We start from the raw sequence: 15,076 nt of genomic DNA on the forward strand, positions 1-15,076 counted from the left end.
CTTCTAGCCTATTCTAATGCAAATGCGCATTAGCTGATAATCTGAATGTTGAGTGGATTATTTCACCCCCAGATGAGCTGCTGTAAGGCAATTTTTTTCTGCTTTTAATATATAGAACCAAAAACCCCCTCTGACACAAAGAAACCCACCTTGGAATTGCATGTTATCGCCAGGAATCTGTGCAGGAAGCACAGCTCCTCGTACACCCTCAAACAACTGAAGAAATACGACCCAGTGACATCCTCTAACAGCTTTATCACATATGCACCATAATTGCATCAGCAAACGTTTGTATTGCAATTAAAGCACGGAGCCAATAAACCATGAGAAATCAATTAAAAGAGGATCCCGACTGCAGGAGCAGCATCCCATCCTCCTGCCTGTCTGGAGGTGCAACAGGACCCAACCATCCTGCTTCATTCTAACCCCAACTCATCCTACCCCCAACCCAAAAATCCATAGCAGGGCTTGACCCTGCCATGGTGGTGATGGGCAGGGTGTTGGTTTTTCTCTGTCCTTCCCAAATTCCAGAATGCTGGAACATCGCTGCTTGGTGGCATCACATCGTTACTGCCCAGTGTTGCAGGCAGTAGTTTTGGGCAGGGAAGAGTGCTCTGGGTGCTGGTGGGATGGAGAACAGAGGCAGCACCCTTGCATCCACATTGTGGTGGGATTCAGGCTTGGGTTTGGACCAGCAAGGAATGGGTGGGATGCTTAAAGCTGCCCGGCTGCGCTCTTGCTGTGCCACAAATGGGAATGTGCAGGAATTGGGCTTTATTTAAGGGAGGGTTCAGCCTTTTGGGCTGATCCTGCTGTGGGAATTCAGCCCCATAGCTGAGGCTTTGCTTAGCGCTGCTGCTGCAGGGTCCTCCAGCAAGCATCTTCCCCAAGACCTTCTTTCACCCCAGGACCAGTTATAACCCCAGATAACAGGGGTTTGGCTGCAAGATGCCAACCCCACTGAGCCCTGCTCCGTCCAGCACGCAAAGGGCAGCTTACCCACAGAGATACTTTTCCCTCTATGTCCTAAGTGCTTCGGAAAGGAGCGGATGAAGCCACCAAAACAAACCCTTCCCCAGCACGTGCGGCTGCTTCCCCCGGGAGAGACTGAAAGAGAGACTGAACCGCATGTGACAGATGTTAATCGCATCATTTAATGCACTCCTGGAAGGCACTTGGATACAGGAACCCATACGGAGGAGAATAGACTATTGTCTCCTGGTGCCGCCGGCGCCCGTGGAGGGATCGATAACCCCACGATACCAACTCACCTGGGGTTTTATACAAAGGTGTAAAACACAGCTCTTAAGCTGGGGAGCTTTCTAAGAGATGCACAATGAATATGCCAATTTCAAGACACATGAATTCAAAAGGAAGCCGTAAAAATCAGGTTTGTTTTGTCCACAAAGTGCTCTTTGATCTGGGGAGGATACAGGAATAGGGAAAATAGGGATGGAGGGATCATGCCTGATTCACACCTGAGCATCCGTGCCCCAAACCCCTTCTGCACAGCCTGGGAAATAATGAAACCCCATCAATTGGTCGTTATAGGTTAGAGGAGGGCTGTTGGCGGCAGGGAATTGTGTTTCTGAGGCAGAAGCAGCATCCCATGGGCCAGCTCCCTGATTGAATTCCCCCTTGGTGACCCGGGGATGTAATTGCAGCAAAGGGGAGCTGGGGCCGATCGCACCTGCAGTGGAAATCAGCATCTCCATCCATCAGCCGACCTGGGAAGAAATTGAGGCAAGATGACTAAAGGTCCATAAAAGTAGCAAACTTATTGACTAATAGATTTCTTAGTCATGAAGTCCCCGTGCTCCATATGTACTGAAATCAAAGCAATTACAGATTTAAATGAAGCTGGAATCTGTGGTGCAGAAAATGCTTGTTTTAGCGTAAGATTGGCCAGAGGTGCATGACCTGTAAAGCCCTTGGTAATGAAAGCTCTTCACAGCTTGCAGTGTTTCACTGCATGGTAATTGCTGCAGTCTGTGATATGGATCTGGCTGTGTTAATGATGCACTGTTCCTTTTCATAGGACTCATTTAAGCTTCCCATTTTCCCGGGATTTCAAAGCAACAAGGCAGCGTGGAAATTAACACATTAACGTGGACGTTCTCGCACTTGGGGTATTTAAAATGTTATTTAAAGCTTTGGACCGGTATCGATTAACAAAGTGATGGGGGCCTCGGGAGAGGGGTGCTGGTGTGTGCTGCAGAGAGGTAGAGTGTGACACGGGTGCTCATCGCCCCCGGGTGGGCCACGTCGATGTGATTTGTGTTGTATTTAACGTGACAAGATGGCTGGATTAGAACAAAACGTACATTAGCCTTGAAAACAAGAGAGAAACTTTGGATGGGAATACAAATCCCATTGACTTCCAAGTGAAAACCACATCCAAGGGAGACAGTTGGCTTCTCCTCTGAGTTTATTATTAAATATTTGACTAGGGAGGGAAGTTCTGAGCTGAGCATCTTTTCCCTCCTGTTCCTGGCAAGAGCGGTTTGCGTTGCAGGCAGGGTTAGTGCTTGGTCGTTCTGCCAAAGCAGTTTCTGGGTGCAGATCAACAGGTGGTGATGGTGCATCAGGGCTGCGAAAGGAAAGGCCCTGGCTGCACTTTTGGATGCTTGGAACTCGGGAGCAAGCGAATTCAAGCTGCTGGGGGTGAATTGTGTAGATGGATGCGGTGGGTGTGCTGGCGATGGGCAGAGCAGCTCCCGCCACCTCCTGAAGTGCTTTGATTTCATCCTAAAGAGGGAGCAGAGCTCTTCATCCCTCCCCATCTCCGCACTTGAGGCGCTGTCCCGCTTCCCAAGGGACTCCAGGATTAATTTCCTTCGGTGACCCTGGGGGCGCTGCAGCCTGACCCTGCTGTCGGAGGGGAAGCGAGGTCGGAGCGGAGGAGCAGAGGGGACCAGCAGCAGCTGATAAGGAGCTCGGGGCACTGAAGAGTTTGAACAATACGGAAATGGCATTTCCAGTTAACTCAATCACTGCGCCGGCTCCGGCTGAGTCCGAGCGCCGAGATTCAATTACCGTCCCCGCCCGCGCGGTCCCGGGGGAGCCGCGTGTCACCGCCCCACGCTGCGGCCCCCCGCGCTCCCGCATGGCCCCGGCGGTGGCCATGGGTCCCTGCGGGCGGGCGGTGAGCAGGGTCGTGGCTGGCAGCGAGGAGGGGTGGAGGGATTCAGGAATGGTGAATCAGGATGCTGCGGAGCGCCGGGCACTCGTAGGAATAGGAGCTTATTCTGCTGTTGTTCCTATAGGGTGTCAAGCCAGGGGTTTCCTGTTTAGAGTTAGGGAAACAGAGGTAGTGGTGGGATTTGGTGGCCATGGAGGGGTGTTGGACCTGCTCAGCATCATCCTCTGTCTCCCTCTCTGCATAGGGATGAGCATCATTCCTAAGAGGAGCACAGAGCAGGGCATGGGGCAGAGCCTGGCAAGTCCCCACATCAGCCGGGTCCATGTCTGGATCCTGGAGAAGGAAGGGATGGGAGAGGTGATGGGAGAGGGGATGGCGAAGAGCTCAGGAGGCACCACTCATCCCCAGTATCCCCAGTGAGCCCCATTTCGTCCTTACAAAGCCCATGGGAATATCTGCTGTGATAATGGCCACCTTGCTAAAGAGGGGAATTATCAGGTCCCTCAGCATTCCCATAGTCAGGGTCTGTCCTGGTCCTCAAAGCCTCCCACCTCCTTCCCCTTTCTCTCTCTGGCTGGTGTGGTGGTGGCATTCTGGAATCATCCTGAGTCACGGCAGGAAGGTGAGATTGGAGCAGTGGGATAATCCACTTCTGCTGAAGCTGCCTGTGAAACCCTTCTTTATTTTTATAGAGGAAAATCGAATCCAGAAAACAAGACAACTCATCATTTCTTTTCCCAGGATTTCAGTGTGCTCACAGGATTCTAACAGTATTAATTATTAGTTAATTTGTGCTTTGGCAATTCATTGGTGCTGAGCTCTGATTTAACACAGAGACAGTAATGCTTAGTCTGCTGTTGCATTGCCTCCAGCCCTTCCTCTTGGGTACCCATCTATCTCTCCGTCCCATCTGCCCTTCCTCCCAGGTACCCATCCTGTCCCATTCAAAGCAGCCTGACATCTCCTTGTTGTCCTCCTCCTCCTCCTTTATTCTGTTTTCTTTTCAATCTCTGGCTACTAGACCCTAAAGCTCAATCTGTTGCATGTGTCTCTGGGTGCTATTTGTCTGTATGGGTGGGAACAGCTGAGTAAAGGGCTGCCAGGATCATCAGCTTGGACTTACAAAGCAGAGGAGCTGGTCCCTCCTGGGTGGCCCTGGATAAAGGAGCATCCCTGCATCCCATCCCAGTGCAAGCATCTCTCCATCCGTGTGTGAGCATTCCTCTATCCCTGTGCGAGCATCCCTCCACCCCTGTGCGAGCATCCTTCCATCCCTGTGCGAGCATCCCTCCATCCCTGTGCGAGCATCCCTCCACCCCTGTGCGAGCATCCCTCCATCCCTGTGCGAGCATCCCTCCATCCCTGTGCGAGCATCCCTCCACCCCTGTGCGAGCATCCCTCCATCCCTGTGCGAGCATCCCTCCATCCCTGTGCGAGCATCCCTCCATCCCTGTGCGAGCATCCCTCCATCCCTGTGCGAGCATCCCTCCACCCCTGTGCGAGCATCCCTCCACCCCTGTGCGAGCATCCCTCCATCCCTGTGCGAGCATCCCTCCACCCCTGTGTGAGCATCCCTCCATCCCTGTGCGAGCATCCCTCCATCCCTGTGCGAGCATCCCTCCATCCCTGTGCGAGCATCCCTCCATCCCTGTGCGAGCATCCCTCCACCCCTGTGCGAGCATCCCTCCATCCCCCTCCATCCCTGCCAGCTGCAGCCCCACTTCCCTAGATAATGAGAATGAGTTTAAAAAACTTAAAGCCTCTTCCTGCACGCTGGTGACTGACACAAATGGAGTTCATATTTAATCATCTGTTAACTCGTTGTCTATTATAGCTCTTTAATAGCACCATAGATATTCTTAATGAAGCATGATTTAAGGTATTTACAGCTCTAGGACCGACAGACATCACTCACAGTGTGCAGGTAATGAGGCGTAAAACAGCTCTGGAAGCCGTAAAAATGGGAGAGAGAGAGTGAGGAGTTGGGAGCGGAATTGTGCCGGGTTTGTTTTAAAATGTTTAGGCATTTAAAGTCATTTCAGCTTTCCCGAGGTGTCTGGGAGCACAGGGTTCAGCAATTCCCAGTGCTGGTAACCCCTGCTGTGCCAGGAATGGGCTCAGCCTTTGTGCTCTCAGGCCGGGACAGTGGCCATGGCTGCTCATTCCCTTGCATGGATGGGAGGAAGTGGTACAAACCCGTTTGAGGGTGCCCAAGGGCAGTGTGGGTGCATGAGCTCTTCCAGAAGTGATGCCCCAAAGCAAAACCTGGGGTTTTTTTGGGGTGCATTTACCCTCGGTGGCGCTGGTTGCTTTGCCCACTCAGTGGTGGGCCGATGACCCTTTCCTTCGCCCGTTTCCAAACGCCACCCTGTTCGTCCTGTTGGGTGTTTACTTGGGAATTTTTTCCCCTTTTTCCCCTCCCCCCCAAAAATAATAAAAAGGAAAAAATCCCACCCAAAGCCCGAGCCAAGATTTGAAAATAATTTGTGACGGAGGTGCCATTCTGCATCAAAATATTGTGTAGGAAATGTCAAATGTCACCAATCCATGTGTCCCCCCGTGTGACAGTAATTGGCTTGGAAGGCTGCGCTCTGCCATCGCGGCCGCTCGCCGCCGCCTCCTCCTCCTCACTTCCCTCGAGTCCATCCCTGTTCCCTGCCTGCGGAGCAGCGCTGCCGGCCCCGCATCCCCAGCCCAGGGACAAGCACTCATTAGCTTGTCCCCGAAACCGTGTGTCCAAATGGCAATAAATAGCTCCTGGGATTGGGGGGGGGGATGAAGCAACAGCTTGGAAAGGATTTGGGGCATTAATTCCCTTTTTGCTGGTTTCTCTTTTGTTTTCTGGGTTTATCTGGCTGGAAGCTGGAATGTGCACCCCAGTCCCCTGATGTGTGGTGCTCAGTTTGCAGGTGATGACAATGATGGTGATCATGATGGTGATGATGTAGATGGACCTCAATTTTGGGAAACCCAGGGTGTGATCTGCAGTGGGGTCTCTGAGCAAGGAACCTGTTGCTCTTCTCCCTCCCCAAAAGTGATGCAGAACCTCTTGCAAACCTCTGTTTACAGCATCATGGACCTCAGGAAAGGTTTATCCCACTTTCCCACTGGATTGCATGAAGTGTGTAACGCACCCGGTGCAGTTCTCTTGCGAGGAGCTGGTTTATTCTGCTAGGGGAGAAAACAAACTCTTGTCCTTTCATAGCAAAGAAACCATTTCTCAAAGCATTCCAAGTCCTTCATCTGGGAACAGCCCCTTAACGTGCTCGCTTTAACAACCCAGGATTAATCTGTTCTCATTAGAACATTAACCTGCATAAATATTTGGCTGGCTTTGCTGCGGCGAGCCCCAGGGGAGAGCCAAGGGATGGGGAGAGCTGCAGAGTGCTGGAAAGTCAATGAAGTTCCCTTTGGCAGCACAGGGATGGGGATGGAGCTGGGTCGAGCCTTCAGGAAGTGCTGCTTGTCCCCTTGGGCAAGTCCTGCGGAGCAGGGTTGATAGTGCTGAGCTGTTGGTTTGCGAGGGGAGAAAGAGTGGAGGTGGCGAGGTGCTGGTTTAGAATAGGAAGGTGAAACCCTGCCGTGCTCAGCAGCAAGCTCCCAAAGGCACGAGAACGGACTCGGCTGCAACCAGTTCTCTGCCTGTCTCACCCCCCGCGCTGTTAGCCACCGAGGAAGGAGCTGGAAGCTCTCCTTGGCGAAGCGTCAGCAGCAGAATCGCTAACGATGCGCCCGTTATAGAAACTTTTTAGTACTGGGGACACGCCAAGAAAAGAGCCCAGATTGACTCTGAGCTCTCAGCTGGTGCTCGCAGCGCTTCCACCTTGCGGGAGGAGCAGCGCTGCCTTGACTCTTGCACCGGAGGGGTGCAGGCTGGACCCTCGAGCCATCACCCTGGAGAGCCAGGAGGATGTTTCCCAGGATGCTGGGCACGTCCAGGAGCTCCTGCCCCACTCCAGCAGGTTGCTTTGGGTGTGTTTAGATGCTCGGGATGCATTGCCACATCCCATCTCTGCACCAAAGGGCCTGGCCAACCTTGGTCCGTATGGTCTCGTGCCATCAGTCACCCTGATTGCAGTGAGATGCTATGGCCTAGTGCAATGAAGAGCTTTAGGCCCAGGGCAGGCAGAGGGACTTCTGGCTCTGATACCATCTTGATCTGTCAATGCTGTGGTTTGCTTCTGCAGCAGCTCCTACCTTATAGATTCATGGAATGGTTTAGGTTGGAAGGGACCTTAAAGCTCCTCCAGTCCCAACCCCTGCCACAGGCAGGGACCCCTTCCACTGGAGCAGCTTGCTCCAAGCCCCTGTGTCCAACCTGGCCTTGAGCACTGCCAGGGATGGGGCAGCCACAGCTTCTTCTCTTGGCACATTCCTCAGCAACTGTAAAGGATGTGGATGGCGTTAGGTCAACTGGAAACCTCACTTATTCCCTTGGTGAGGGGATGCTTTTGCTGTGAGCAGTGTAACGGCCCTTGCTCCAGGCAGGAGAAGCAAGAAGCAGTTAGAACAGGGATGGACAAGCTGGGGAGGATCCAGATGGGCTTCCCAAACCCAACCAAACCCATTTCTATCCTGTGCTGGGAAGCAGGCACCAGGCTGGGGCTTTGCCAGTTTTCCTTAGTTTTGGGATTGAATTCCTGAGGCGAATGGGAGCAGCAAAGCTGGGCACCATCCGGCTTCCCTTCAGCACCAGGGGAAAGTGCATTTCACACAGAGTTCCTCCATGCCCTGCAGCAGGCATGCCAACGGGATGGGGCTTTGCTCCGGCTCCATCCACAGCCAAGTGTGGGCATTGCCGGTAGGACACAGCCCCACGGCTGCCCCGGTACTGCCGAAAACGCTGGGGCTCTGCATGTGTGCTGCTTCCATGTGTGCTGGTTTCCAAGGAAACCACTTGCTCTACATGTGTGTCGCTTAACACCCTATTTGCTTTCATTTGGATAAGTCTTTAATTCCTGTGCAGCCCCGGCTCGGCGGGATTGATGGAGCTGTGTGTGTATCCTCAGCGCACAAATCCCTCTCCTGCCTGCCTGCCTCCTGCAAAGTCCCTGCCTGCTCGGAGCTAGCTTCCTAAACCTGTGCCTAATTGGAATAGCTGCTTCTTCCTGCAGGAATAATGGGATATATCGCGGCTGCTTCCCGCTAGAAACAATTAGCAGGGAAAACACGACGCGCTGTCATCTGCCACCGGCTCTGCCGCTTTGGCTCCGTTTCGGGTGTTGAAGCAGGGCAGGATGCCTGAGCCCAGCGATGTGGGGTGCAAAGCTAGGGGGGAAGCGATGGATCCAGCTGCAGCACTGACCCCGTGGGGAAGGCAGCAGCTCGTGGGGATGGTTAAAGGTTGGTTGTGAAAGGCCTGGTGAGAGGAATGGCTGCGAGAGCAGGGAACGGGGACCCTTGGAAGGGGGGACCCTTGGAAGGGTGATCCTTGGAAAGGTGACCTATGTGTGAGCCCAGTGGTGACCCCATTGGTGGGACACTGGCGAGATGCACCGTGTGGAAAGGGTGATGAGTTGTTGGGGGTGCTTTGCTACCCCTAATTTTCAGCTGTCTTAACCCAAAATGGCTTTTTCTTCCCTCTCCCCCTGCAGTGTAAGATGCTGCCTGTATTTTCTGTTCTAAACCCACTTTCCTCCTTCCCAAAGCTCCCCGGGGCTGCTTCATGCTTGTAAAGCTGAGCAGCTCCCGTGTCACTCCGGGCTGGCTCCTGTTGGAGCCCTGACTGCAGCTAATGCTGTTAGCCTGTGTCAAGGAGGGATTTCAGCATTAAAATACCCCCAGCACTCGAGCTGCTCCATTGCTTGCAAGGGAAAACCAGCCCAAACCCACCCAACCTGCATCTGGGGACGTGGGTCTGAGGGTTTGCCTGGATTTGGGGGTGATTTTGGGCTGATGGGGGGGATTGGTGCAGCTCGGCTGCTCGCATGGGATGCGACAGCACCTAAGCACCAGGAGATTAACTCGGGTCGTGGAGGGCTTTGCTATCTTTAGGTGGAAGGGGAAGGATTGTGCCTCTTAGGGTGGCCTGCAGGTGATGAGAGAGGAAAATCCCTTGGTCCCAGCCTGGCGTGGGGCCACTGACCCCAGCTCCCATCCCTGTGGGGGTCTGGCCTCGCCAGCACCTTTCTAGGCCACAATCTGTCCCGCATTGTGAGCCTGCTGTTAACTTCCCTTGCACTCTATTCTCGTGTTTGCTGTTATTTTTTAACACTTCTTTTTTTCCCCTCTTTTTTTTTCCCTTTTTCCCCCCTTTTTCTTGCATGAAAGCACTACCCTCTCCCCAGAGCCTGCCTGGAGCGAAGGCATGGTCTGTACAACTGCAATTATTTCCAAGAACAGATGGAGTGAGGAGCAGAAAGTCTGTTAATAGTAATAGAAATGCTACATGTTAACCTGGACAGCACACGATGACAGTCCCATGACTACACGTTCTGTTCCCACCAGCTGGGCTACCGAGCAGAGACGAGAGCTTCAGAAGCGCCGCGCTCGGCTCCGCACCCTCCCCAAAGTTAGAGCTCAAATTCCTTCACACTTCCAGCGCAGGGATTTTGGGTTGGTTTGGGCTGCTTCTCCCCCCCCCTCCTCCTTCCCATTAAGCACCGGCAAGGAATAATGATGGTTTTTATCCGGGATGCTCGCAGGGATGCAGCTGTGAGGAGCGTGGGGAGGGAGGGGGCAGCTCTGCTCCGAGGTCCTCACGCGGTGGCATCATCACAACCCCTTTTCCATGAGCACATCTGCATGCATCACCCCCCTGAAGTGCAAATCATGGAATGGTTTGGGATGGAAGGGACCTTAAAGCTCATCCAGCTCCAACCCCCTTCCACTAGAGCAGGTTGATCCAACCTGGTTTGAGCACTGCCCGGGATGAAGTGCTGATCCTGGTGGGAATTGGTGCACCAGGGCAGCAGCTCCCTGCTGGCCGTGCTCCCAGGCAGGGCGCTTGCGTGAGGCTGGGATTTTCTCGGTTGCTGTTGTGAACCATTTGCTAAATGGGTTGAAATCCTGGTTTTCTGGTTAAAACCCGTGCGTGGTGCGGAGGTGGGGGCTGCAGGAGGGGCTGCGCCATGCCCGGCACCGCTGGGCTGCAAAGGGAAGGGGCTACAGGGGGTATGGAGGTACGGAAAAAACCCAGAGCTCCATTGCCCCATTTGCTCAACCGGGGCTTGGGAAACAAGGCAAAGGGGTTGTCTCAGCCCCTCTCACCAGTCTCGCTGTGAAAATCCCTGCCTGGTGTCGCAAGGGACCAGGGGATTTAGGCACAGAGCTCCAGCTAATTTCAGTGGGAATTGCATGGCTGAATCCTCCAGCCCTTGATGAAACCTCAGCCTCGGGCCGGCTGGAGCAGCGCCTGGCACCGCTGGCGAGCTGACAGATGCACCTGGAGGTTTTATTAGGATATAGAGCCCTTAATCTGGGTGCTTGCAGGATAAGCTGGTGCCTGAGGTCCTGCCAAATCCTTTGAGATCAGCAGGTTTTCTATCCACAGCCTCCAGAGGTCACTTCAAACCCAGCTCCATCCTCAAGGGACCGAAATATCCACCTTGTCTCGTAGCTCTGGTGGCACCTTTGGGTGCTGGACAGCCTCAGTGGGGACCTGGGGTGGGCTTTGGGGTCTTAACCAGCATCATCTGTGAGTCCTGCGCTTGTTGCCCAGTTTGCCATCACCCAGAGAAGTACCTGGGTGCATGGGGAGGCAGTGGCTTTGCCTTCTTGCAGCACCCCTGGAGCATCTTCTGGTTAGGTTGGGGTTTGTTACGTAGAGCTTAACTCCTTGTAACCACCCCTATGGGGACTGGGGTGTCCAGGCTGTCCCCAGCCACCACCCCAGGGCTGGAGCTGCATTTGAATCCTAAGAATACCCCATTCCCCTCTCCAGGGATCACAGCCCTCAGCAGAAGTCCCCTGTGCTGTGGTGCGTCACTGCCCTGCGCCTCTGTAGGATGCGATTAGAGAATGGATGGCAGGGGAGGAAGTTCTCTTTGGTGCCTTTTATTTGGAGGTAGCAGAAACCTGCCTTGGTCTTCCTCTGTTTGAAGAGATTTTGATCATCCTGAATGGGTTTGTGAGCCTTGCGCTCCCCTGGTGCACGTTCATTGCTCGCCTTCTGACCATAGACTCATGGAGTGGTTTGTGTTGGAAGGGACCTTGCTCACAGGGTGCGTGCTCCCACCCCACATCCCATGCTCACAGCTCTCTCCTCTCTTGCAGAACAAGAAGTACGTGCTGATGCTGGTGGACCCCGACGTTCCCAGCAGAGCCAACCCCAGGAGCCGCTTCTGGAGGCACTGGTTGGTCACCGACATCCCAGTGAGTCCCCCCGCCGGGTCCGTGTGTTGGGGTCCCAGCAGCTCGTGGCATTCCCAAGCTCTGGGGTGCGCTGTGTGTGGTTGGTTTCCCATGGGATGCGTGTTCTGTCGGTACGGCAGCATCTTGGTGAGATCCCAAAGGATGAATGTTTGCGGGAGAAATGTAAATGGTCCTCGGCGTGTAGGTAGGGGAGTGCTTCCTCAGGCTATATAGAGCAAAACTGATCCCAAAATATTGCTGCTTGGGTTTGTTCCCTCCTTCTTCTTCTTCTTCTTCTTCTTCTAAGGAAAGGCTGAAAAAGCACTGCTTTGAAAGCTCCCCACCACCACTTTGCTCTGCAGACCGCGGCGTTTCAACCACCTCTTGTGCCGCTTTGGGTTTGGGGTTGAGAAAAGCAGTTTTGGTGAACGTGGTGCCAGATTTTCCCTTTCATTTATTTTTTGGGGTGAGCAAAACATTTCCGAGCCGGGGAAGCAAACAGGGGGGAAATGGGTTTGGGCTGAATTCCTGCTGCATCCCAGTTCTAACATCCCAGTGTCTGCAGGCCAAACGGACAGGATCTCACTGCTTTGCTTCCAGAAAGCCTTTGGAAGCTCAGTTTGTTCCTTGGCTGCTTGCTTTTAGCATTTAAGAGATGAGGTGTTTGAGCCCTGTATCAATCTAGCGAATAATCTTAGTACGAAAGTCTAATTAAGATATCAATTAATTTGCAGCGTGCATTTAACAAGAAATATCTCGTCATTCTCCTCTATTATTCTCCGAAATTACTGCTAAGGGCTTTTTGTACAGATACCTTCATTAGGCTTTGTATTGTTAATGGGAATATTAAGCAAATTAAAATTGGATATTAATACTTCCCATGCAGTTCATAATTGGCTGAAAAACATAAAGCATCGGGAAGAATTGCAGAGATTTGTGTACAGGGTTTGGGGGGGGGGTTATCCCTTAAATCCTTCACAGGAACCTTCGCCATTTCTAACAGCAGGGTCCTGAAAGTCTCTCATTAATTCTAATATTCACTTAATGCAAAGAAGCCCAAGCTCTCGATTTCCTTTCTGTACACAGGTCCTTGCGAGGCAGTCGCTATGGCCAATTCTTGTGGGTTTCCTTGCTTTTGAGTTGAGTGTAAGATCATTGAAGAAGGGAAATGCGGGATTCAAACCAGTTCTCCGGTGCTAATGGAAGGAGGTTTTTCTCCCCTGGCATCTGGGCAGTTCAGTTTGAAGTATAAAAGGTTGGAAAGCTCCTTGCTGGATCATGCATGAGGGGGAAAGAGGATGTTTTGGTGAAGGAGAAGGGCTTTCCCATCTCCAGGTGCCTTGTCTCTGGCAGGTCTGGGACTGACCCCAACCCCAACTGTTCCCTAACATTTCCTTTCATGAGATAAGTATATGTATGTATGAGCAGGGGGTTGGACTTGATGATCCTTACAGATCCCTTCCAACTTGAGATATTCTATGCTTCTATCATATATTGTATATTAAATATAGAGATGATATATAAAAATATAGATAATGATATATATATCCCACATATATAGTGTGTGTATATATATCTCTCTCACGTACCCGCACTCATATATGCATATAAATCTCCTTTGCACCCTAAGACACCACCAATCCCAGCATCACCCTCGCAGGGCACCAGGACAGAACCATCTTCCCCCAGCCCTGTGGCTGGTCCTCACTGTTCGGGATGCAGAGGGGGGGGTCCCAGCATCCTCCCCCCGGATCATTCCCGAATCTCTTCCGTGATGCCGCCGGCTCCCTGGGCTCAGACACATGGTGTCTCGTTGAAATGCAGATCGTTGGGGGGTATATGGAAGTCTTGGCTCCGAGGAGCTTCAGCTGACAGGCTTATTTGCACACTGGCTCTAAAATAACCGTGTAGGCTTTACATGACACCTTCTGTTGCTTTGGTGCAGAGAGGGGCTTGCAAGTGCCTTTCTCCAGGAGGGACGGGGCAGCCGGCGCGATGGTTGGGGGCTGTGAAAGCATCCTATCACCCCAGCATCACCCAGGCTTGGGCGTCCTCCAGGTTGGAGGGAAGCAGCCCTGGCAACCCTAAACCCCATTCTAGGTGCTGCAGTACATTGGCACGTCCCCAAGGTTAGGTTTTGGCTCTCAATTTGCTTGCCCAGGTGGGGTTTTGGGGATGGAGCATCCCCATCCCAGGGGTGCCGCTCGCCGTTCCTTACCCGCCGCTGCTCCGATTGTCAAACACGAGAGATGCTTTCACTCCCATTCAAAATAATTTAAATAAAAATGTTGGTACAAAGTGGAATAATATCTTTTGATGAATGTTTTTAAAGCCCTTTAGGTTTTCATGGTAATTTGCAGTGTAAAATTATTTAGAGATAAGAGCCAAATTAGCTCTTATAGGCGGAGGTCGATATGTCCCGTTATCCATGCAAGCAGTGTTTAAATATAATCAGCCTTTACTCTAATGCAGCATAATTGTTCATTTGAAATAGCTTTTTTTTTTTTTTACTTCTCTTTTTTTTTTACTTCTCTTTTTTTTTTACTCCATTCAATGAGTCATTAAAATATTCAAAGGATAATGCAGTGAATTGGAAATGAATTTATCACATTATCCTGTATATACTGTAGAGCATCAGGTAACCAGGCAGAGTCGGAACCAGTTTACAGAGCAATCCAGTAAACAAGGCTTTCCATTTTGTATTCAGCAGGGGAAAGAGAAAAGAAGGCAGCAAATACTGCCCTGCGAATGGAAAGCTTTCCGTCTTTATTCCCCCTCCTCGGGGAGGAGGAAGGGGGAGGGAGAGCAGCGAATTTGTACTCCACTAAAGCCTCGCTGCTTTAACTTTATTTTTATCAAAATATGTTTGTAACAGAAAGTCGTTATGGAAACCAGTTCTGCCAGGCAGGAGGAACCCGGCGCCAGGCTGGAGCTGAGCGGGACCCAGGCACCGTGGGATGGGGAAACCGGGGCTGGTTCAGCCTGGAGGAGACCTCAGAGCAGCTCCAGGGCCTAAAGGGGCTGCAGGAAACCTGGAGAGGGGCTTGGGACAAGGGCCTGTAGGGACAGAGCAAGGGGAATGGCTTTAACCTGCCAGAGGGGAGACTGAGATGAACTCTAAGGCAGAAGCTCTTCCCTGTGAGGGTGCTGAGGCGCTGGCCCAGGGTGCCCAGAGAAGCTGTGGCTGCCCCATCCCTGGCAGTGTTCAAGGCCAGGTTGGACACAGGGGCTTGGAGCACCCTGCTCCAGTGGAAGGGGTCCCTGCCCGTGGCAGGGGTTGGAGCTGGATGAGCTTTAAGGTCCCTTCCAACCCAAACTTATGATTCCATGATTCCAAGCGTGCCGGATGTGGTTGAAGTAGAGCTATTCCCACCCCATCACCATGGCACTGAACATCTCCCCTCACAGCGCATGCACTGAGGTTGCTCCCATGGCTTTGCAGAGCAAAGTGGGATTCCCTTGGGTGCTGGACCTGTGCAGGTGGGTGCTGGGGGCCCAGAGCATCCCTGCTTGGTCCCAAAGGTCCCGGCACCACCAGCATCTTCGCCTGCTCCTGCGGGTGCATTTATCAGTGCATCTCTCCTCACCGGCTGATAAACAGGCTCCGGGTTGCAAGTGTCACCATAGAAACAGGTGCTATCT

At 52.5% G+C, this 15,076-nt stretch overlaps 1 protein-coding gene across 1 annotated transcript in view; it reads left to right on the top strand.

The window, feature by feature from the left end:
- The window catches only part of PEBP4 (phosphatidylethanolamine binding protein 4), a gene marked incomplete at both ends in the record, with an annotated part of 69,983 nt that overhangs the window by 23,755 nt on the left and 31,152 nt on the right, over window positions 1-15,076 (top strand). The window contains 1 exon segment of the mRNA XM_080634608.1: window positions 11,357-11,455. Within this exon segment, the coding sequence (XP_080490734.1) occupies window positions 11,357-11,455 (99 nt within the window).

This window comes from Psittacula echo (assembly GCF_963264785.1).
Source record: "Psittacula echo genome assembly, chromosome: 25".
Classification (NCBI taxonomy): Eukaryota; Metazoa; Chordata; class Aves; order Psittaciformes; family Psittacidae; genus Psittacula; species Psittacula echo.